This window comes from Eulemur rufifrons, chromosome 30, assembly GCF_041146395.1.
Source record: "Eulemur rufifrons isolate Redbay chromosome 30, OSU_ERuf_1, whole genome shotgun sequence".
Lineage (NCBI taxonomy): Eukaryota > Metazoa > Chordata > Mammalia > Primates > Lemuridae > Eulemur > Eulemur rufifrons.
In genome coordinates, this window is record NC_091012.1 from 33,888,174 (window position 1) to 33,909,889 (window position 21,716).

The 21,716-nt window shown below is 42.3% G+C and overlaps 2 protein-coding genes across 3 annotated transcripts in view; both read left to right on the forward strand.

The window, feature by feature from the left end:
• C30HXorf66 (chromosome 30 CXorf66 homolog) overlaps positions 1-5,034 on the forward strand; it is a 28,079-nt gene extending 23,045 nt beyond the window's left edge. Inside the window, exons 4-6 of the mRNA XM_069464181.1 lie at positions 3,727-3,874; positions 4,277-4,480; positions 4,832-5,034. Coding sequence (XP_069320282.1) covers positions 3,727-3,874; positions 4,277-4,480; positions 4,832-5,034 — 555 coding nt within the window. The remainder of the gene's footprint in view (positions 1-3,726; positions 3,875-4,276; positions 4,481-4,831) is intronic.
• A 340-nt stretch (positions 5,035-5,374) lies between these two features.
• ATP11C (ATPase phospholipid transporting 11C) overlaps positions 5,375-21,716 on the forward strand; it is a 182,055-nt gene continuing 165,713 nt past the window's right edge. For both annotated transcript variants that reach the window (XM_069462993.1, XM_069462994.1), the window contains exon 1: positions 5,375-5,616. In XM_069462993.1, coding sequence (XP_069319094.1) covers positions 5,590-5,616 — 27 coding nt within the window. In that variant the 5' untranslated portion in view covers positions 5,375-5,589. The remainder of the gene's footprint in view (positions 5,617-21,716) is intronic.

Below are 21,716 nucleotides of genomic sequence, written 5' to 3' on the forward strand. Positions count from 1 at the left end.
GAAGTGACATTTAAGCTGAGATCTGAAAGATGAATAGCAAAGGCGGGTGAAAGCATTCCAACAGAGATGGTTGCCTGCGCAAAAGCTGTCAGGAGAGAAGGAGCTTTGGGAACTCAGGAATGAAAGGTAGTCAGTGGGGTGGAGCCAGGTGAGTGAGAAGGTAAGTTGTCTACTTGAGGTTAGAGAGGAAGGCAGGGGTCAGAGAATTCAGTGCCTTGTTGGTGATGTTAAAGCAGGATTTTGAACTTATCCCAAGAGCAATGGGAAGCTACTGAAAATTCACAAGCATGGGGGTGATTTGATCTGATTTCTCTTCCAAAGATTTCTGTGGTTGCCATGTAGAAGAGGAATTGTAGAGTGCCAATAGTTAGGAAGATATGGGTAAAATTGGTCATAAATAAACACCAAGGCCAGCCTTGAAAGAGGAAAAGGAATTTCAAATGGGCAAAAGATAGTCTTATGCTTGGAAGCCCAGCAGAGACAGTTGAATTTCTTCAAGTCAATCGATGATGGGGTGATTTAGATGCTGATATAACAGCTTTATTTTTTCTTTCTTCCTTTTTTCTTTTTAAAGTATTAGATGGAAGAAGCAACTCCTTCTCTTCACCATTCCCCTCCTGCCGGATCCCAGAAGCAGTGTGCTGTCCTCCCGAGTGTGGCCTGCAGCCTGTGCCATAGTGGTTGTTCTGCCCATTCGCCATGGTGAGGTTTCTGAGAGGTTGAGGTAGAAGGTAGGAAAAAGCAAGGGGTGGGGGCAAAAGGGAAGATAGGCTCTTGAGTAAATTGCACAGAAATGGGGCAACAGAATTGAAAGGGTTGAGGAAGAACTCTTTCCCTTCCCTCCCTAGGGCAGCAAGGGATTATCTCTAGTCAAGTTGGTAACAAGGACATAAAGAAGATTGCTTCCTCTGAACTCCTGCCTGCTGGAGACTGGGGCTTCTTTCTGCTGCAGTCAGCTGATATACCAGAAGAGTTGGTGTTATGTGCCACAGGTTATGACAGTTTAGGCAGGAGGAAGTTAGTTTTTGCAGTTCTGTTTGTGGAGTTGGCTGAATGAAAATGCTGGCTGACAGTTGGCTTTTCATAGTCATCGACAACGGCTTTCTACAACACCTGGGTTTTCTTTGGAAACTGTGAGGGAGGCACTGAAAAAAAAACAAACAAAAATAATTTCTTCTTCTCTTAAAAAAAAAAACTCACAAAGGAGTGACTCTAAAGGATGTCTGTGAGAGTAGCTCTAATTTCAGGTTGAGTTTGGATATGGAAAATAATCACCTTGCATAAATTTCATGTTTTGTTGAGCATTTTTGATTTGTATGGAATTGAATTTTTATAGTGGAGCAAATTAGTCTGGACCCACGAGTGTAGATGTTGTGCTGAAATAAATCAGGAGGACAAAGAGATAGTGGAATTATAATAACAAACGAAATATGACCAAGAATACTGCTATATCCTGGGGAATCTTATAATCCCTGCTTTTAAACTGCAGCAACATTACAATGGGTGAGTATGAGAGAATACTGCAAAAGAAATTCCAGGTCTAATTTTTTTTAAAGTTAATCTGTTTGAATCTGTAAGCAAAGTACAATTTTTCCATTTGTTTAACATAATTGAACATGGAAAGATATTACTTATTATTTACTAGCAAGCACTTGCATCCCCAAATGCCTAAATTAGTTTCCTATTACTTATTTTATAGTTAAGAATGTGTTTTCTTTCTCTTTTTTCTTTTCTTTTTCTTTTTTTTCTTTTTTGAGACGGGGTCTCACTCTGTCACCTGGGCTAGAATGCAGTGGCCTCATCATAGCCCACTGCAACCTCAAACTCCTGGGCTCAAGGCATCCTCCTGCCTCAGCCTCCTGAGTAGCTGGGACTGCAGGCTCACACCACCATGCCCAGCTAATTTTTCTATTTTTTGTAGAGATGAGGTCTTGCTCTTGCTCAGGCTGGTCTCAAACTTCTGACCTCAAGCAATCCTCCCACCTCCGCCTTAGCCTCTCAGAGTGCTAGGATTACAGGAACAGGCGGGACCCACTATGCTTGGCCTAAGAATGTGTTTTACTGATAAGGATTCTAGACTTAATCCTAAAACAATGACAGTAACCTCCTGCACCTCCCAATTCCAGTATCTAGAATAGTGCCTGCCACATAGTAGTTGCTCCACAAATAATTAGTGAATGAAATTACAGTAGTTGCTGCATTCAGTAAATGTAAAGCCAGAAAATAAATTCTATTTAAAAATACAACTTTAAAGTAGTAGAGAGCAAAACTTTAGCTCCATTTTGTCAATAAAATAAAATATTCTAATGTCTAAGTAATATACTTTTCTTTCGAGACAGAGTCTTGCTCCGTTGCCCAGGCTAGAGTGCAATGGCGTCATCATAGCTCACTGCAAACTCAAACTCCTAGGACTACAGGCACAAGCCACAGTCCCACTAATTCTTCTCCTTTTTGTAGACACAAGGGTCTCATTATTGTACTCAGGCTGGTCTAGAACTCCTGGCCTCCAGGGATCCTCCCGCCTCAGCCTCCCAAAGTGCTAGGATTGCAGGCATGAGCCACCAGGCTTGGACCTAAATAATACACATTTAACATAAATCTTAATCATAAGATACAGCCTGTGGATGGAAAAATCCAAACTCTGAAATATATGAAAGAAGTTTATTCTGAGCCAAATTTGAGGACCATGACCCGGAGCCACGCCCAAGAGGCCTTGAGCAAGTGGACTTGCTGTGGCTGGGTTACAGTTTAGTTTTATACATTTCAGGGAGACAGGGGTTACAGGTAAAGTCATAAATCAATACATGGGAATCACACATTGGTTTGCCCCGAAAAGGTGGGACATCTCGAAGCCGGGGCTTATGGTGGGTTTGAAGATTCTTTGGCTGACAATTGGCTGAGTTAGGCTTTATCTAAAAGACCAGAAAGGAAATGCTTAATTTAAGATAAAGGTGTAAGCATTCTAGGAGGTCCAGACAGGAGAATCTCTCAAGTTAAGATGAGGATCTGCAGGGATACTCGAGTTAAGATGGGGGTTTCTACCTTTTAAGTGATGTTAATGCTATACCAGAATCAGGTTAGGAAGTAAACCACGCTATATTTGGTTAACAAAAACCTGCTTAGTGGGATTTTATCATTTGTGAGCCTGACTCAGCAGGCCTCCTTAAGGAAGGAATTTGAGCAAAAGGAAAAAATCAGAGTTCAGTCCTCAAGCCTCAAGAGTGAGCAAAGAGAAGGAACCATAGCAGAGGAAGAATTGGAAACGGTTGGTTTTACTTCTTGGTAGGTAGGATAGTTTGGGAACAAACCTTAGGACTCCTGCATTTGCACTTTATTGGGGATGGCCTCTTCGTTGATCATAGAATCAAATTCAAACTTCCTAATATGTTTCTGAAGATTCTTTGAGGCTTTCTTCAGCTTTCGTTTGGGCCGCCCCGCCTACACATCCTGGGCGTCTGCCGAGACAGTGTGTTCTTTTTCTTAGCTTATCCTGCACTTTTTCACTGACCTCCCCCTCCACCCTGGACTTTGCCCCCTGGGCTACCGTCGGCTTCTCTAAAGCCTTTCCACGTTTCAAGGCCCAGTTTAATCTCCAGCGCTTTCTGGAAAGTTTCCTTTTCAGATGCAACGTTGGTCTCCTCTATTTCTTTCAGCATTTTGAACTTCTATCCTAACGGCCATTACATTCTAAAGTGGCGTTTTCGCTTGCTTTTATCCCCTAACTAGATTGCGATCACCCTGCTGGGGAGCTTTTTGAGAAAACTGCTCTGTCCAGCCCCTAGCACAGTGCCTGGTACAAAGAAAATACCCAGTACAGGTTATGAAAATGAATCTAAATCCCAGAGTGGAAAAGGAGAAGCACCTGCATCCAGCAGTAAGGGGCCTTCACGACCTTAGGGAAGGCCTGTGGTGTAGCTGGGCCCTGTCCCCAGCTCCAGGCTGGCATGAGAATGCGGCGCGGCGGAAGTCTAGTGTAAATGTCTCTGAACTCCCTTTACTTATTTAGAAGAATCTGCAAGTTCTTTTCCTACAGCCTCGGGCCCGCCTTAGAGGGCGGTGCAAAAGGGGTGGGGTTGGGCGGGGATGTCCAGCCTCGTGGCGAGTCTGGACTCAGCTCTCATTTTTTTAATTTTTAAAGTTTCGCAAATTCCAGTTCTAAGCTAGGGCCGAGGGTGTCTGTAGAGGGTTTCCCGGTGCGCAAATTTCGCGTTCTAGGAAAGGCTCCCAACGTTCGGAGCTTTGTCTAATTTAGCCTTCTCACATTTCTCCCCGCTAGGAATCTCCAGAGCACTCCTGGCCTCCCCACCCAGCCGGTGCGGAACACCGCGGTTAGGCCCGGCGGTCTCAGCCTCTTCCTCAACCCTCTGGGCAAACCCGGGGCGGGCGAGTGGGGGAGCTACCAGCCCGCAGTACGAGGCGGAGGAGGGGGACGGTTGGACTACAACTCCCAGGCTGCTCCGGGAGCAGTGCGGGGGAGGGGGTGAGCGGGAGGGGTTGGGTTTGGGGTGGGGGGGTGGCAGGGAAATCCCGCCCCGCTGCGCAGCAGCGACACAAAGCCTGACTTTACAACCTCACTGAGAAAGTGGAAGAGGGCTCAGGTGGGGAGGCAGGACGGGAGAAAGAACGAGAGGAGGGAAAGCCGCGTAGGTGGGAGAGGAGCAAAGCTAAGCGAGGGTAGTGGGAAGACCCTCGCCTTTGGAGATGAGAGGGGGTCGGCTTTCCTAACTAATCCCCCGCCCGCGCCCCGCCCCGCCCCACCCCGCCCGCGCCGGGGTCTCCAAAAGCCCTGCGGGTCCCCACTCTCTCTCTGAGTCCGGCTCCTCCCCGCCAGGAAGCGGGGAGCCCGGCCGTCTCGCGGGCTCAGGCGGGCCGGCGGGCTGCGCCGAGGCTCCCTGGCCCGAGTGTGGGACCGAGCGCGGGGCGGCGCGGCTGCCGCGGACTGAGGAGGGGCTGCGAGCGAAGCGGCGCGGCGCGGCGGACGAGTTAGGGCCGGGGCGAGGGAGGCTGTGGCTCCCGACCGAGACAGGGGAGTAGTGTCGGGCTGAGGCGAGGTGAGGCGCGGGGTGCCTCGGGAGGGTGCCCCGTGTCCCGAGCGGGACGGCCGCGGAGGCCAGCGGGGGGGCGGGCGGTGGCGCTGCCGCTGCGCCGGGGAAGAGTGTAGACAGCGGGGTGCCGAGCCCGGCGCTGGCGGAGAGGTTGGGGCGTCCCCCCCGCAGGAGGAGCCTAGCGCTCCTCCGCCATCCCTCCCCCGCGTGCCGGGCTCGCCTTCTCAGCGGGCTGCTGCGGGAGCGACCGGCCCGCGGTGCTGAGGCCAGATAAGAGGGACCAGCGGGGCCGTCGCCCCCGGGACGGGCGGGCCGGGGGCGGGCAGCGAGTGAGGCGGGGCGGGAGCCGCGGGCGCGAGGGCGCGGGCGGCTGGGGGCGGGGGAGCGCGGAGAGCCAACGAGGGCAGGCGGCGGGCGGGTGGCCGGGCAGCCCGCCTCGCTGTCCGCTTTGCGCTGCCGGCCCACTCCGCAGTGTGTTTTGTGGACGGCGCCTTCCCAGACAGCCCACTAGAGCCCAGCTCAGCGCCCGGCAGCCTTCGACGCGATGTTCCGCCGGAGCTTTAATCGTTTTGTAAGTACACTCGCTGCGGCTCCACGCGTGCCGGTTTGCTTGTTCGCTACCCCCTTCGCCAGGTCCCTCACGACGATTTTCTGAGGGGGTCATTGCGTCTCCGGGAGGCTCCACCATCGCTGCCCTTTTTCGTTTTAACTGAAACATATTGCCCCGGCGGCCAGGGTTGGGAGGCAGGTAGGGTTCTCGGGGTATCCCACCCTCGCCCCCAGGACAATTTAATCAGTGCTTCCCGGGGCTGTTACGAGCTCTGCCTTAGACTGGGGGCCGCCCTCGGGCTGGATGGTGGGGGACTCGTGAGGTGACCGACCCGGGGACCCCTCAGTTTGCCAGTTAGGCGAAGATGGCGTTTTATTATCCGGGAGGTTGCTTTCTTTTGTTTCCTCTGCCACGAGCACATGGAGGTAAACCTAGACCTGTCACTGTGGCCCAAAAGAAGAGCTGAGGGTTGAGGGAGCCCGAGGCTAGGGCAGGACTCAGCCTTGCCTAGGGCTCGGCCCAGCAGGGCGGCTGCTGACCGGAGACCGGGCAAACTTTGGGGACCCAGCCTAAAGCTCACATTTAGGGTGTTATAAAAGAGAGGGCGATTGTCAGGGTGGGCTGGGTGGATGTGGAGACGCGAGGAGGCTGCACCGCCGCTGGCCATGCTGCCGATCGCGGGTCTGAAGCCTCGCGGAGACATCGAACCCATGGGAGAAAAGCAGGCTGCGACTGGACTCCTCCGTCCACGTTTACCGCCTTCCAAATCCGCAGAAAAGGGAATTTCGTTTTCGTGGAAGTTTGACATAGAGAAAAGCGATTTCTGGCTACTGACTTTTTTGAGTAACCTGTTTACTCCTAGAGGGTATGTTAAGAATGGAGCAAAACAGGGCCATTTACTTCAATGCTGCTATTTGTAGCAACTTCCTTGATTGCTAGAGGTGGTGGCGGGACTAGGATTTTATTTCTGCCAATGATGTGAAAGAAAGGGTTCATCTGCAAATTTTGATTTTTCTGTAGTTAAGAAAAAGGGTTGAGTGCTGAGCGCATACCCCCTTCCCCTTTAAAATACACGTTTTGAGAACTTGTCGATTTGATTCTTTTCATGCAGTTATTCCTAATCAAAGCACTGCTAACCTATTTTTCATACGTTGAATGAATTTGCTCTAATTTTTCTCTATTTGAAACTTTCACAAATGTACCCTGGCTAAAAGTAATACTTGTACGTTCCTTTTTAAGAATATTATTATCACAATATGCTATGTTAATGGCTTTTCTAAATGTTTACCTCACCAGAAACATGCAGTATGAAATTGGAGCAGATTATTACCTGTAGCACAGTACAATAGAGGTTGTATATATCAAGGATCTTGAAATCTGTAGGAAATGTACTGGATGCTTTAAAGCAGGTGACCAAAATTGGTTTCTCACCTTTAGCCTGATAATGTAAAAGAGCATTGTACTTCATAGTTCTATTTCACTTGGATTCTTGTGATCTTGGAGTGTTGTTTAGGAGTGACAAAAAGAGAAAGGTGACAAGAAGAGCTAATTGTATTTAGGAAAACAATAACCTTTTCATGTGGCACTCTCATGGTGGCAAACAACTGGGCTCTGAAGCATAGTAAATTCATTAGCTTAAAATTGAGATGTTGAAGTCCCCGTTTAAGGATTTGAATAACTCAAGTACTGGTCTAAAAGCCCCATTTGCTTCCCTTTTGCTAAGAGTGATCTGCATTATATTATAGTCTAACAATTAAGCAGGACTGGCCCAGGAAGCCAGGGCATGCAGTAGAATTTGCAGCAGTTGTTGAGGTGCCAGCCTGCAGGTTTGAGGCTAGTACTTTGCCTCCCCCACCGAGATCTCCGCAGAGAATCACTTTTGCTCATACTGAAATGAGCTTTGACCTCATCATTGTTTCAGCTGGAATGTCCCACTGTTCACATTTTCCTGTGCAACCATGACTTTGGTAAGTCCCAGGAATTTACCAGTGCAGTAAGCTGGAAGGTTCTTAGGAGTTGTGTCTGAGCGGTAGGCCAAGGAGTTAATCTGCAAACCATTGGACTGAATGTGGAAAATACTATCAAATACTCATTGTTAAAATGGCTTCAGGCCGGGCGCGGTGGCTCACGCCTGTAATCCTAACACTCTGGGAGGCCGAGGCGGGCGGATCCTTTGAGCTCAGGAGTTAGAGACCAGCCTGAGCAAGAGCGAGACCCCCGCCTCTACTAAAAAAGTAGAAAGAAATTATCTGGACAACTAAAAATATATAGAAAAAATTAGCCGGGCATGGTGGTGCATGCCTGTAGTCCCAGCTATTTGGGAGGCTGAGGCAGAAGGATTGTTTGAGCCCAGGAGTTTGAGGTTGCTGTGAGCTAGCCTGATGCCATGGCACTCTAGCCCAGGCAACAACAGAGTGAGACTCTGTCTCAAAAATAAATAAATAAATATGGCTTCAAAATTTTGGGGAGCCAAATTTTAGATCCCTTAGATCAGTAAATCATATGCTGTCCTCATCGTCTGCCTGACAGATTCTTTGAGGGGCAGGCACTCCCATTTAAATCACTAGAAGGCTAAAATTAAAGATTTAGGTGGGACTTTGAGATTTACACAGCAATGTAGATGTAGTCCAAGTTGTCTGCTGTCTTATGATTGTTTTAATATTTTAGAGATAGAGCAATGAATTCCTTTCAAAATCAGTTATTTTTTTTGGTGTACCTATGTGTCTAAACTTGCTTTGAATGTGAAATAAATTTATGGTGGTGTTGATTGTGGTTACTGGTCATTGCATGTTAGAGAAGTGCTTTCTCTATATCTTAAACCTGAAGTGGGAAATAAGAATCTCAGGAGTAGCATCATCTTCTATAGCTCAGTTGTGTTTGCTGAATCATTTTTAAAATGCCATTTATTTTCTGAGGTTCTCCAATTTCAAGCTAAAAGAAATAGTGATTCATTGTATTTTTTAAAGACACTGCCTTGACGTCTTTGCCATTAATTATCGTGTTCCTGCCTTTCTGATGAATTATGACTTTCCTTTTGACAGTTTTGAGGTAGAAAGAAATTGGTGGATTTGGTGTATAGCATTTTAGGGTTTAGGCATGTAGAGGGTGTCTTAAAAGATTTAAGAGTTGGATGTCTCAGTGCAATAAAAGCACTGTCTGTTCTCAGTGAATATCTCCATAAATACAATAAATAAATAATAGTAGCTTTGTACAATTTATTTCCTTCAAAGCCATGTTTAATCAGAAGTCTGGACTACTTGAGACTTAAGGGTCATGGACTTTTATGTTATCCTCTCTTTTAGTAAAATTCTAGTGACTATAGTAGCATTTTCACATGGATTTAAAGGTTTATTGAGAAGCTAAACAACAATTCCCCCCTCTTTTTGGCTTATTAAATTATTTCATTCAAAATAAGAGATTTCCTTGATGAAGTAGATGGGGGGGCTTAGCCAGTCCACTGGATGCCATCAATTTAGCTTGTCAGAGAGTGATATTTGACAGGTATGAATTTCTAGATCATCGATTCATGAAAGTTTAATTATGAGTGTGAAATATTGGAGTAAATTTATATCTCTGATTCTAGAAGCTCTCAAACTGCTTTGGTTCCGTAAAGCATGCAGCATATAATCATAATATCACACAAAAACACCCAGGACTAGAAAGAAATTAAACTGCATAAGGAAGAATGAAAATTCAAAATAAGACTAAAAATGCAAAATAAGAATTAATGAAATAGGTTGCTAATTTATTACTTTTGAGTCCAAGGCTAGGCTCGTCTAATGAAGCAATGTATGGAGGCAATTAACAAAATAATTCAGGTAATTGCTTTTTTATTTCCAGGAGCAAGAAGGTTTTTGGTTTCTTCCTTGAATTATCAGGGTAATTAAACATTGTTTTTCTCTTTCACTTTACTAATAACCTTGGTCTGACATTGCTAAGCATGGAAAATATTGATTTTATTTGATTATGTTTGGAAATATATCTGCATGTATGTTGCAGTATTTTTGCATTTACACAAGTATTACAAATGGTCTGGGAATCTTTGCTCTTACTAGGTAGTTTGTACAGGTCTAGGTTTAGCAGTTGAACTTGACCCTGCCTAAAAGCAACCTTTTTATCATATAATATTGTAATTGCCTTTTAACTTGTGGCTCCCTAGACCAGTCTTTCTCAACCTGGAGAGAATTAGCACTAATGCCCCAGGGCATGCATTGTATGCAATAAATTAACTTTCTCCTATGCAAGGGAGATGAAGAACCCTAATTTTGAAAGGCTGTCCTAAACAGGGACAGTTTACAGTGTGTCCTTAGCTTCTAGCACAGTGCCTGGTGCATAGGTATTTAATAATATTTGGTGAAAGAACAACTTTTACATGTTTCACATGAATAATAACCTTTACTTATAGGCAGTGATTTATAGCAAACCCCTCCTTATCCAGAATGATTGAAGAATGAGGAGTTTTAGTTAATTGGGGTATATCATATACTGATTATCAGTTTTCTGAGAATTAAAATAAATGCATCTAATACCAAAACTATACTGACCATAATACAATCTTAGATGATTAAGGCACTTTATGGTTTTGCAGAGCATTATTTCATTGAACAAATATTCACTGAACGCCTCCTATGTGTTGGGCACTGTGTTAGATTCTGGGGATATATGGGTGAGTAAGACAGATAAAGTTCCTGTGTTCATGAGCTTTAATTATCATTACATGCATGACTGTAAATATAGAGGGCATGGTAACTGTATGGCATCTAATAAGCTTGGTGACATATCAAGAATTTTCATCTTTATGAATAAGATATATACTTCCTTGTCACTGGCTTTCTACCAAAAATAGATTGTACAATATCAGTTATTTTCTGGTTGTTTGGATGTCAGATAAAAAGGAGTTTGTTGCATTTGACTCCTTTGATATGACCTATACATGGCAAATTGTTCTTTTGTAAATAGATACTAGGCTGACCCCTGTGCAAGGTGGGTAACCTATTTAAGAATGAACCACTATAACTTGAAAGTAAATCTTTACACGGTGAAAACCGTTTTTGTCTTTTTTTTTCCCTGATCTGCTTTTTACTGATTAAGCAGCATAAAACTCTGAATGCCTCCTAAATACCTTCTATAAGGGTTTTCTGTTTGTTCCTTTTGTTTATGATTATTACTAATAATTCAGCCCTTTAGTGGGTAATATGAGTGCCTACACGTCAGGTAGTTTCCAATGTTCCTGATGGCCTGTTAGCAGAGGTGAGATTTGGGCAGGTGAAGCTGGCCATTTTCATGTTGATGCAGCTGTCCAAATGAGCTTGTTTTCTTGCCCTAGCTGCCAGTTGACCACCCACTGGGCAGTGGGTTCTGGGAGGTAAAGGATGGCCAGTGACCCCTGAAAGGACCACTATTAAACTCTCTGTGTCTGCATGATGTGCAAAGAACTAGCCCATTGAGTGAATCCAAATACTGGTTTGTTGAATGATGGAAAAAAATCATCAAGACTAACTGTCTAGCCTGGTTGATCAGTTCTCTCAAAGAGGGTGAATGCATAGGATACAAAATGCAATTACAATTTTTCTTCTTCAAGGTGGTAGAATTCCCCGTATATCTGTAGTGCTTTATACAGATTAACAACCTTTTAGGTCTGGAATCCTTGGGATTAGGGGAATTTTTCTGGTTGGGTGGAGGCAAATTCTTGGCTTCCACAAGTGAATTAGGTACTGTTCTCAAGTTTATTTCCCTTCAGTTAACATTTACCTTCTTGCCCTGGTATAAGGGTAGATGAGTGGTGATCGTGAAACAAACATATTAGCACAACTGCAGCATATGTTAACACTGCTGCAGCTTAATGATGAATGAGTGCTCAGCGCTGCAGATATGGGCACAGGATGCCCTATACCAGCACATTGGCAGACAGCCCCTCAATTACTGCAGTGTATGGATGGATTGCTGATTCGGCTGACTTCTTGATGGTTGAAGATGATGTGGATAATAGATGATGTTGGACTATGGATATCCAGGTTTAGGAAATTAATCTGTATTTGTGAGGTATAGACTGTCATTGATTTTTGCCCCATATTTATTTAATAAAATGTGAGAGGATTGTTGAGGCCTGTATTCTTCAAGCAGATATCATCATTTGTTTTTTAGGGTCTTCTATTATATGTTGTCTTAAAGTGTTAAGGTGGCAAGTTTTCCTAGTCCCTTTCTCTTTTCACCAAAGTATTCTTGGAAAAATCAGAACAGTGTTCTTGGTAATGATCTTGCAGCTAGCACAGCATCAGGTAAACAGTAGATGTTCAATTAATACTCGCCGAATTATTTTGAACTGAACTGGTAACAGCCTGAGTCAGTAATAACAGAAGAAAAATGATCATTTGAGTAAGCAGCCACCAAGAAGCTTATGTATTTTGGACTGGGCTATAGATCAAGTGTATAGCACTGAAAATAATTTCCTTTTCAGTGGACAGAGTACTAACTATACTTAATTTTAAATGAGAAAAGATAATAATTACATGTCCACTTAAAAAGTTTGCTATTTACTTAAGACCATTTTTCTCTACCAGAAAGATAATCTTTAACCCCCTTCCCTTTTATGGCCCCTCGTAGAACATTATAGTTAATATATTGCCCTCAACTTCTAAAATTGTAAACAAGTTCATACTGTATTAAGTGCAGTTGATAAACTTATATTTTTTGTTGCCACCAGCACATCAAATCCATTTTGAAAATCAGATTTGCAGTGTTAACCTCCAAGAGCTGTATCATTTGACTTACCCTAATAAGTGTGCTTTCTTTGGATTCAGAATACCACTTAATATTTGGTACTGGAAATGGAAGATACTTACTTTCCTGTTTGCACCCGATTACCATCAGCTGGATGGACACCTGTAGCCAGAAGACAGCAAACCAGAGGAACTGCAGAGTTTGAGGGATTTGGAAGCAGTTGTGTTGTGAAAAGAGTTTCAACCTTGTTAAAAGAGTTAGTTCAAGTCCTACTTCTGCCATTTACTACCTAGCTTGAGAAACTGGGCACCAAAGGCTGTAGTTCATATACATAAAAATGTTTCTTAAAATGTGGTCCTTGGACCACTTGCATAAAAATCATCTTAGATGCTTATTTTATTTTATTTTATTTTTTGTAGAGACAGGGTCTTGGTGTATTGCCCAGGCTGGTCTCTAACTCCTGGCATCAAGCTGTCCTCCTGCCTTGGCCTCCCAAAGTGCTGGGATTACAGATGTGAGAGGATGCTTATTATAAATACAGATTCCTGGGCCTGAAACCCACTCAACCCAAGTCTCAGGTGATAGGTTCCAGGAAACTGCATTCAAGCAAACACTCTAAGTGGTTCTTAGGGTCACTAAAATTTGAGAACACCCATATATAATATAGTAAACACTGAAATGTTTATTTTCTGAGCATACTCTTTGTTTACCTTTTTGAACTCCAGTTTCTTCATCTATAAAATGGGAATAATAGTTACTTCACAAGATTGTTGGAAAAAACATTTGGTAGACTCTTCAACACTATACCAGTTGTGTCAGAGATCCCCCCCCAAACCACTCCTTGGTTCAGTGGTTCATTGGCAGGACTCGGGACTTACTGTATACTTGGGGCTGTGATTTATTACAGCAAAAGGAAAAGCAAAGTCAGGAAAGGGAAAAGGCACATGGGGCCAAGTCTGGAGGAGACCGTGTGCAAGCTTCCAACAGTCCTCTTGCACTGAAGTCACACAGGTCATGTTGAAATTCCTCCAAGCAATGCGTTGTGACAACATGTGTGAAATATTGTCTACCAGGGAAGCTCATTAGAGCCTTAGTGCCCAGGGTTTTTATTGGGAGCTTGTCACATAGGTACTCTCCACCCGGCACATACCAAAATTGCAGACTCCAAGAAGGAAAGCAGGTATTCAGCATAAACCCTATTTGTACAGTTTAGGTACAGTGAGGCACTCTTATCAATTAGGGTGGTGGGAACCCTCCTGAAATCCAAGTCCCCAGACACCAGCCAGGTACCAACCTTGCAAGCAGGCCTTTATAAGAATAGCAGTTTCAGGCCTACTATGTTAACTCTTTCCATCACACTAATGCAAAACACTGGTATTTTTCAGTGAAGGGAAATGATTTGCCCAAGATCATTCATTAAGCAGCAGAGCTGAAACTCGGACCCCTAGGAATCACACCTTTCCATTGCTACCCACAGCCATGCTTCGTGATTATAAGTCATTCCTTTTCATATTGTTGAAAGCATTCACTATTTGTCACTTGCATCAGAAGATCAGCCTGCCGGTGGTAAATTGATGCCCCCAGTGGGGGAGCCAGGAAGTATTGATGTTTCTGCCAGTTTAGCGTCAACACTTGCTGGTTTCCTTTCTGGAGCATCACCAAGTTCGTGGATTTTCATTTTTCCTGACTTTTGAACTTTAATTACTGCTCCCACCCCTCCTTGTTCCATTCATTTGCCCATAATCCCAGCACTCATTTGTTCCATTACTCATTCCATTCAGTACCTTTTGTGTAACACAGTTTCATAGTGGGCATACTGTATTTTGTCAAGGAAGACTATATAGGAAAAACAAATTCTTGGGCTAATAGATGAATTTTATGGCAATATTTACAAATACTGTTTTATTCCAGGATTTATTTTTGCATTTTATCGTCATAGAAAACCCCAGGGATAGCTCTCTGGTTTTTCTTAAGTTTCAGCCTTTTTTACTGTTATCATAAAGGAAAATTAACAATTTGTTTATGAGTTGAGGAAGGAATAAATCAGAAAATCATACTGGAGGGTGCAGTAATCCCACAGATCGACAGGGAGCAGAAGCCAGGAGGGAATTGTCACAAATAAGTAACAGCTGGGTAGAGCAGATTATGTAAGCTACACCTGTTGTGTAAGCAGTGGGGATGTTCTTTAAGCTTCACAATTAATGTAGTTTGAAGTAATGTGGATTAAAGGATCTATAGTATAGTGCGCAATTTACTTTGGCCTCTTTTCTGAAAACATTCATAGGAATCACAGCTTTCTTTGAACACTTATGCCCTACATAGTGCTGGAAGGGTGTGTAAGGTATAACCCTGCTCTCCAGTAGCTTGCAATTTGGCAGAAGAGACAAAAGACAAGCACACAGAACCAACCCCCCCCCCCCAAGGTCAGTGAGTCATCAGTGCCGTCCTCTTGAGAGAGACACAGTGAATGCAGTAGGCATTCAGAAGGAGGCACTGGCTCTCACTGTGGCTTCAGTAGCTGGGAAGAGCTTTATAGAGAGGTAGGTAACATGTGAATTGGGCCTTTGGGGACCCAAAGAACTGAAGGTTGTGAGATTTTAGGGATAAGCAATTTCATTACTGGAGGGGGCAATTCCCTGAGCAATGGTGCAGGGTTATTGTTTATGGCACTTAGAGCAGGAGAACCAGTCAATATAGAGGGCAAGTTCTATCTGTTATAACAAAGTACCATAGTTTGGGTGGCTTATAAACAACAGAAATTGATTGATTGATTGATTGATTGAGACAAGGTCTTACTCTGTCACCCAGGCTGGAGTACAGTGGCATGATCATAGCTCACTGCAGCGTCAAACTTCTAGGCTCAAGTGATCTCTTGCCTCAGCCTCCTGAGTAGCTGGGACTATAAGTGCATGTGCCACAAGACTCAGCTAACTTTTTAAATTTTTTGTAGAGATGGAGTCTCGCTATGTTGCCCAGGCTGGTCTCAAACACCTGGGCTCAAGTGATCCTCCCACCTTGGCCTCCTAACATGCTGGGATTACAGGCACGAGCCATTGTACCTGGCACAACAGAAATTTATTTTTCACAGTTCTCCCGGCTGGAAGTCTGAGATCAGGGTGCCAGCATGATTGGATTCTGGTGAGGGCCATCTTCCAGGTTGCAGACTGCCAACTTCCCATTGGATCCTCACATGGGGGAAAGAGGCCAGAGAGTTCTCTGGGGTCTCTTTATATTATAAAGGCAGTAATTCCATTCATGAGGGCTCTATTCATATTACCTAATCATCTCCCAAATGCCCCGCCTCCTAATACCATCACTTAGGTGGTTAGAATTTCAACATAAGAATTTTGAGGGGGACACAAACATCCAGACCATAACACAGCAGAAAGACTACAACCTTGATCTTCAATGCCTTATGTTTGCTGTAGTATAAAAAAGGGAGTGGTAAAAATGGACATCAGGTGGCTTTAGGTCTCCACAACAATAGCTGTAGATACTTCTCATAGACACTCTTTTCTGAAACCAGTGACTCCAATGTCCATGTCCTCAATCTTCTCATTTGGTGCAGGAACAATAAGGCAGGGACTGGGATGAAATAAGCATTTGGGGTAATATATCATGATACTACTTCATATAATCTTGTATGATTGGTTACCCTAGTTGCCCTGCTTAAATGATGAGTGCACAATTCTGGGAACTTTTTTACAACTTGGAGACAGGGTGGTAGTTTGTTATTTGAGTACAGATGGTCATTTATTTAAAAAGCTGAGTATCAGGCCTTTGTTCAGGAGCATATTACTTACCATAACACTTCTTTTCACTGCTATTAGATAACATGGCTTTTAATGGACTTTCAGATCTGACTACATAATTCTGACTTACCAAGACATGAGTTGCATCTTATTCCCTCATAACCGATTCGTCACCACACCATGCCCAGTCGATGCCACTTTTTCTTTAACATCATGACTGCTACTCTTGTCCAAGTCATCAGCATCTCTCCTCTTTCGTATTTGTTCCTCCTCCAGTCTTTTCCCTCTTAATAAACATTATCTCCTACTTAGTAGCTCAAGCTAGAAACCTAGCAGTCATCCTTAATACTCCCTTTTTCTCTTCATCCCCCACATCTGTCAGCAAATCTAATAAGTTCTATTTCTGAAAGTGCTCTCAAATCCACCCACTTCTCTTCATGCCCACCTCTACCACCATCCAAGTCCAAGCTACTAATATGTCTTAATCTGGACCATTGCAATAAGTGATCTCATCCACTCCTGCCCTCTCCAAGCCATCCTCCACACAGCCCCAGAGGAATCTTTTACAAATGCATACCTGAAGGCGTTCAGTGACTTTCCACTGATTAAATAAATACCTTGCTGGTGTTATTACTCTCTCTCTTCCTTACTTTTTTTCATTCACTTTTAAAAACTGAGACATAATTCATATAACATAAAATTCACCACAGTGGTTTTTGGTGTGTATTCGCTAAGTCGTACAGCCGTCACAGCTATCTGATTCCATCCAGCACATTTGTTATTACCTCAAAAAGAAACTCTGTGCCTATGAGCTGTTAGTCCCAATTCTGCACTCCCTAGCCCTTGGCAACCACCAGTCTACTTTCTTATCACTATGGATTTGTCTGTTCCTCATGTTTCACGTAAGTGAAATCATACAATATGTGCTCCTTTGTGATTGACTTCTTTCATTTAGCATATTTCCAAGGTTCATCGATGTTGCAGCATGTATTAATATTACTACTTCATTCCATTAAAAGGCCAAATAATATTCCATTGTATGGATATACCATATTTTGCTTATTCCTCAGCTGGTGTAGATTTGGGTTGTTTATACTTTTTGTCTATTATGAGTAATGCTGCTTTGAACATTTTTGTACATGTTTTTGTGCAGTTGTACGTCCTATATACTCAATTCTCTTGAGTATATAGGAATGGAATTGCTGGGTCATACGGTAATTCTGTGTTTAACTTTTTGAGGAACTGCCAAACTGCTTTCCACAGCTCTTCCTCACTTCTTACATAATTTTTGGTTTTAATTGTGGTAAAAACACATACTATAAAATTTACCATCTTACCTTTTTTTTTTCTTTTTCTTGAGACAGAGTCTCACTCTGTTGCCCAGGCTAGAGTGCCGTGGCATTAGCCTAGCTCACAGCAACCTCAAACTCCTGGGCTCAAGCAATCCTTCTGCCTCAGCCTCCTGAGTAGCTGGGACTACAGGCATGTGCCACCATGCCCGGCCAATTTTTCTATATATATCTTAGCTGTCCATATAATTTTTTTCTATTTATTAGAGGCGGGGGTCTCGCTCTTGCTCAGGCTGGTCTCGAACTCCTGAGCTCAAACAATCCGCCCGCCTCGGCCTCTCAGAGTGCTAGGATTACAGGCGTGAGCCACCGTGCCCAGCCTTAACTTTTTTTTTAAAGTGTAGAGTAGTGCTAAGTATATTCACATTGTGTGCAACAGATCTCTAGAACTTTTTTATCTTCCAGAACTGAAACTCTATACCCATTAAACAATTCCCACTTGCCCTTCCTCCCAGTCCGTGGCAACCACCATTCTATTCTCTTTGAATTTGACTATTTTAGATACCTCCCATAAGTGGAATCATGCAGTATTTGTCTTTCTGTGACTAGCTGATGTTTCACTTAGCATAATGTCCTCCAGGATTCTCCATGTGACAGGATTCTCTTCCTTTTTAAGGCTGAATAATATTCCATTGTATGTATGCACCACATTTTGTTTATCCTTTCATCCTTGAATAGACACTTGGGTTGTTTCCACCTCTTGGCTATTGTGAATAATTCTGCTATCAACATGAGTGTGCAAATATCTCTCTTTTAGATCCTGCTTTCAATTCTTTGGATATATACCCAGAAGTGAAACTGCTGGATCATATGATAATTCTATGTTTAATTTTTTGAGGAATCTGCAATACTGTTTTCAACAGTGGCTGGTAACATTTTACATTACCATCAAAGGTTCTAATTTCCCCTCATACCAACACTTATTATTTTTATATAGCTGCCTTAATGGGTGGGAGATGATATTTCATTGTGATTTTGATTTGCATGTCTCTGATGATTAGCGATGTTGAGTGTCATTTCCTATGCTTTTTGGCCATTTGCGTATCATCTTTTGAGAAATGACTGCTTAAGTTCTTTGCCCACGGAAGTTCTTTATATATTCTGGATAACACCCCTTATCAGATATATGATTTACAAATATTTTCTCACATTCCATAGGTTACCTTTTCCTTCTGTTGATTATTTCCTTTGATGGGCAGAAGTTTTACTTTTTATTTATTTTTTAATTAATTAAATTTTTTTTTTTAATGAGAGTCTCACTCTATCACTCTGGGTAGAGTGCAGTGGTGTCATCACAGCTCACTGCAACTTCAAACTCCTGGGCTCAAGCTATCCTCCTGCCTTAGCCTCCCAAGTAGCTGGGACTACAACTACAGGTACACTCCACTGCTCCCAGCTAATTTTTTCTGTTTTTAGTAGAGATGGGATCTCACTCTTGCTCAGGCTGGTCTCAAACTCCTGACCTCAAGCAATCCCCCTGCCTCAGCCTCCCAGAGTGCTAGGATTACAGGCGTGAGGCACCATTCCTGGCCTGGGCAGAAGTTTAAAGTTTGATGTAGTTCCATTTGTTTATTTTTGCTCTTGTTGCCTTTGCTTTTAGTGTCCTATCCATGAAATCATTGTCAAATCCAAATGTCATGAATCTTTTACCCTATGTTTTCTTCTAGGAGTTTTATAGTTTTAGGTTTACTTTATAGTTTAGTTTATAAGTCTTATATGTAGGACTTTAATCTACTTTGAGTTATTTTTCACATGTGGTATAAGATAAGGGTCCAGCTTCATTCTTCTGCATGTAGACATCCAGTTTTCCGAGCACCCTTAGTTGAAAAGACTCTCCTTTCCCTGCTGAGTAGTCTTTGTACCCTTGTTTAAGATCATTTGACCATATATATATGAAGATTTATTTTTGGGCTCTCTATTTTATTCCATTGATTTATATGTCTGTCTTTATGCTAGTACCACATGGTTTTGATTACTTTGATTACATATTATTTGGTAATATGTTTTGAAATCAGGAAGTGTGAGACCTCCAACTTTGTTCTTCTTTTTCAAGATTGTTTTGGTTATTTGGGGTCCCTTGAGATTCCATATGGATTTTGTGATGGATTTTTCTATTTCTGCAAAAAATCTTCTTAATTTTTTTTGTGTTCTATCTGCCACAGGACCTTTGTATATATTATTGCTGGTACACTTCTCTCCTATAGTTAATTGCCTCAACTCTTACCTTTCAGAGCTCAGCTTAATCATGACTTTCCCAAGGAAACTGTCCCTGAGCCTTCCTTCAGACAGTGCCAGGTTCTCATATCACTATGAGCCTTTCTTTCATATTTTTTGTGCAATTGACATTTGCTTATTTTATTTGTTTGCTAACTTATTTAGTACCTAGCTTCCCTCTACATAGTTTGCTCCATGAAGGTAAGAACTGTGACTATTTTTGCTCTTTGCTGTATCCCTAATGCCTCAGTGCCTGCCATATAGAATGTACTTAATAAATGTTTGCTGAATGAATGAAATATGATTTCTATTTGTATTTCTAATCTTATTCCCCATTTATACACCTGTAGAGCTTGACTGAAAGATCAAAGATTGAGCGATGGCCAGTCTTTAGATATTACTGTTGTGTTTGGTAAGAAACAAACAAAAACATTACTCATACTTTAGAAATGAAGACATTTCCTCTAGGCTCACATGCTGTGTTTTATAACATATACAACATCATATCTCTTCATTATGATTTTAGGTATTTAATATTCTCTGATGTAGTTAATGAATAACTTTATGAGCATCACCATGGTTGTACACACATTTACAACATTGAGTTTCTTGAGCAATTTGCTATTATATTTTAAAATTACTCACTTTGGGTACCCCCAAAATATGTACGACTATTATATGTCAATAAAAAAGTACTCACTTCACAGCTTGAGCAACATAGTGAGACCCTGTCTCTACAAAAACATTTAAAAAATTAGCCACGTGTGGTGGCAAGTACCTGTAGTCCCAGATACTCAGGAGGCTGAGGCAGGAAGATTGCTTGAGCCCAGGAGTTTGAGGTTGCGGTGGGCTATGATGATGCCACTGTACTCCATCTTAGGAAACACAGCAAGACCCTGTCTTAAAAAAAAAAAAAAAAGTACTCCACTATAAATACCAAATGAAGTATTTACTAATCAAATATTTTTTCATTTTGTAAGTCTTTTTGATAACTTTTGTCTAGATATTTTTCATATACTTGTTCATAAAATTTTTTAAATAGTTTTATTTTATTTTTATGAATTTATTGCAATTTTAATGTATACCATATATTCAGAAATGATAGTGGTGTCTCATTTAAGTCCCTATTACACAAAGATGGAAATAATCTTAGCATTTTATATGGATCAAAATTCAAAATGGGTTTTCTTTTTTATCTTTTTTTATTTTCATTTTACTTTCAGTGTAGGCATTTGTGTTCTGTTAGGATGTCTGTGCAGAGATAATTATTTAAATCAGAGCAGATAATTATTTAAATTAGAGCATTGAATTGCTGATCCATGGTTTCATTGATAAGTTACAAGTTTATGGAGTTGTTTTAGTTGTAAGTTATCTTTCTTTGTCTTACCATTATAATAACAACAACTAGAGTCATAAGTTTTGGGAACTGTTTTAAGTGCTTTATAAGCATTAGTTCATTATACACATTTGATTATTGTATTAGTCAGGATTCTCCAGAGAAACATCCAATAGGATGTATACATATATAGAAGGAAATTTATTTTAAGGAATTGGCTCACAGGATTATGCAGGCTGACAAGACCTAATATCTGCAGTTGGCAAGCTGGAGACCCAGGAGAACTGATGGTGTAAGTTCCTGTCTGAAGGCTGGTAGGCTCAAGACCCAGGAAGAGCCACTGTTTAAGTTCAATTCTTAAGGCAGGAAAAACCAATGACCCTGCTCAAAGGCTGTTAAGGCAGAAGGAGTTCTCCCTTACTCGGGCAGCTTTTTTGTTCTATTCAGGTCTTCAACTGATGGGATGAGGCCCTACCCACATTATAGACTATAATCTGCTTTACTCAGTCTACTGATTCAAATGTTAATCTCATCCAGAAATACCTTCATGGACACATCCATAATTATACTTGGCCAAATACCTGGGTACCCCATGTTGACACATAAATTTAACCATTACACTTATGTCCTGGGATCTTGTGAAGATGAATGAGCAAATCTAAAGTGTCCATAGACCAGAAATCAAAGACCCTACCATGAATAACTATAGTTTGTGAGGCTCTCCATCTGTAAAATGAAGGGCTTGGGCTG